General features: G+C 43.4%; 1 protein-coding gene across 1 annotated transcript; it reads right to left on the minus strand.

Annotated features, from left to right (window-relative positions):
- Positions 1-43: 43 nt before the first annotated feature.
- On the minus strand, positions 44-1,388 carry LOC108626893 (metalloproteinase inhibitor 2-like; the record flags this gene model as incomplete). Its single annotated transcript, XM_018027828.2, has 3 exons — positions 44-536; positions 930-1,166; positions 1,281-1,388. Coding segments are annotated over 3 exons (570 nt in total), but the record flags the coding sequence as incomplete, so codon positions are not given.
- Positions 1,389-2,754: the final 1,366 nt, after the last annotated feature.

Raw genomic sequence — 2,754 nt, forward strand, 5'->3', positions numbered from 1 at the left:
ATTTCATTATTTAAAGGTTTGTAAACGACTAAATAATTAAATAAGCTTCTGCAGCTTCTTATATAAAAAAAAGAGCAAAGCTAGGTACAAATGAGAATGAGAATAATTTAAAAAATGCGTAATATACATCAACAGCCTAATATGTACAACTAGAGAAATGGCCAAAATCGATGTTGAAAACGCCCACCAGGGTCCTCTTCAACAAATAAAACCAAGCCACTTCGTTTCTCTCTAAGCAGCGTCAATTTCCAACGAACATTTCTCTCTTCACGTCAATCGTCCTATGTCGGACCCCATGTGAACAGCAGGATTTATGGTTCTCGTGCTCTCTGTTGCTCGCGGGCCTGCTTGTGCTCTTTGATACAGTTTTTGTATGGGACCGATGGCACCCAGGAACACACGCCACCTTGTCCTGGCATGCATATACCATAGTCCCTCTGGCAATCCTCAGGGCCTGGTCTGCTCTCCCATAGGCACTTCTTACCGTCCGTGTGCTCCAAAGCGGCACCCTTCGACCGCCAAGGTGTATAATGGATCTAAACAGATTTGTAATAAACCCCATGAAATATATACAACATATACAAATTTGATTTGTAAAAAGTGATGAACGTAAAATGTCCCAGAAAATGGGTGGTTCTGGATGTGTTTCTGAATAACAATTTCCTTTAGCGAAATACTAGATGAGGCATAGTTTTTGAATTATTAACGAAAAACGCTGGCCAATGAGAGCGCGCGTAGGGCCCACGTTGAGCCGCTGGAGTGGGGGCTTGCGACGCTCGACAGTGGTTAAGCGCGGGCCCTACGCGTGCTCCCATTGGTCAGTGTTTTTCATTAATAATTCAAAAACCATGCCTAATTTTGAATTTTACCAAAGGAAATTGTTGTTCAGAATCACTCGACACTTTTCTGGAACGTGCTGTGACACTTACGCCACACTTCATGCAACCGAAACGGTACAGATGCCTGAAACCCTTCCGTTGCCTGCTGGTAACGGAACGCCACGGCATCGTGATACCGCAGATTGATACGTGCGCGTTATCGCCGTGAGTGTTGCCTCCGACAACGTAGGTCTCGCCGACTTTTAAGTCGACTCCGCAGACGCTCTCCGACGAGGCGGTCCATAGAATGTTCTTCTTCAACGCTGCATACGACGATCTGCTATTTACCTAAAATTAGAGACACAGAACATATCAAAGTTATACATGTTTTTATTGCACAATTGTGTGGGTACAATCTTTTGGGTCTGTTAAGAATTGCGGTAATAAAAATGTCGTACATACCCTGAAGATTTTATTGATCTTCACGCTGTAGCCAATCTGATACTCGTTCACGTTCGTCGCCTTCTTCACTCTGACCAACGCCACTGTGCAGAAACAAGACTCGATAAATTAAGTAATAATAATTTAGAGACATAACCGACGCTTTGGGAAGCTGGCAGGTCGGCACTTTGGGCGATCGTCGAAGTTAAACAGCGGTCGGCCACGGTCAGTACTTGGATGGGTGACCTGTGGTCGTGACCTTGCGAGACTTCGTACGATCGCTTAGGTGTCGTATCCCACTAATTAAGGTGAGCGGGGGAGGTGCAGGACGTTCAAATTCGGTGTCTAAGCCTACGAAAATAAGGGTACCATGCTCTCTCTCACTCCCACCATTGCTAGGTCATCCTCACTACCTGAGGGATTTCTTGCCTTGCATCTGAGACTATTGAATCGTTATTCAATATATAATTTCATATAATTAATAGAGGAATAATGGAAAATCGTGATTAGTCTTACTTTCTTTCTGATTCACCTGCGTTCCATCAAAATGGACGCCTAGCATTAGTCAACCTGTTCTGCATTCGTGAAGGTATTCGTTTCCTAGCATACAAACAGGATGAGATGACGTTCAAATAATCAAATACTCCAGATATCAATAAAGTTTGATGCCCAAACAGCTAAAATCTAAGCTAAATCTAGCGCAAGACGTAGCTTCATTCACGACACTTGCCTCCCGATCGTATAATAAGGAAGAATGTATAGTAGAGGGCTGGCAAGTATAACGGAAGCGTTCGGATCCAGGCTAGTTTATCGACGTCAGCTGGACCAGGTCTAAACATAGACAACGAAACTCGAACAAGCCAGGAACGACTTGATCCGAAAATCGTATCAACGCGCCTCCTCAATCTGCGTTATACAATTGAAATAACGTTAGTTTAAACCACTCGGTGGTAATGAAACGCAATAGACGTGATAAACGAGCAGGGGACATGACGTTAACGTGCTCCATTGACTATAGACGGTAATACTGTATCGCGGTCGATTACGACTAACGCAGGGTAATGTCAAAGTGCATTTAGGAATGACGATCGATTTCCCATTCGTGATCATCGCTTAATGTCCTCCACGAATTTATACCTGGGTTTCGAACCAAGCCACCGATGAACGTCCGTTGTATATAGGGTCGTTTCGAACAAGTTTACAGCTCAGCCGAACGAGCCATGGGTGTCGATAATAAAAGGCAATCTAACTGAATTGAACCACGCAGGGGCGATCGTATATGGGGAGTCATTATGTACAGGTTTATTATGTATATACGTTTTATTTGCAGTTTTACTCGTATTTTGTAGCACTGTTATTGCCACTCAGGTGCTATGGCTCCCATAGCTGGCTGCTATTCACTTAAAACGTGACGCCATTAATTATCTGTGGCTAGGTTTAGAGTGTTTTGGTGTTATTAGAAATTATGTATAGTATAAATGATACATTAGATCGT

Source organism: Ceratina calcarata, unplaced genomic scaffold, assembly GCF_001652005.2.
Source record: "Ceratina calcarata isolate Rehan_Ccalc_2016 unplaced genomic scaffold, ASM165200v1 scaffold432.2, whole genome shotgun sequence".
In the NCBI taxonomy this organism is placed as follows: Eukaryota; Metazoa; Arthropoda; class Insecta; order Hymenoptera; family Apidae; genus Ceratina; species Ceratina calcarata.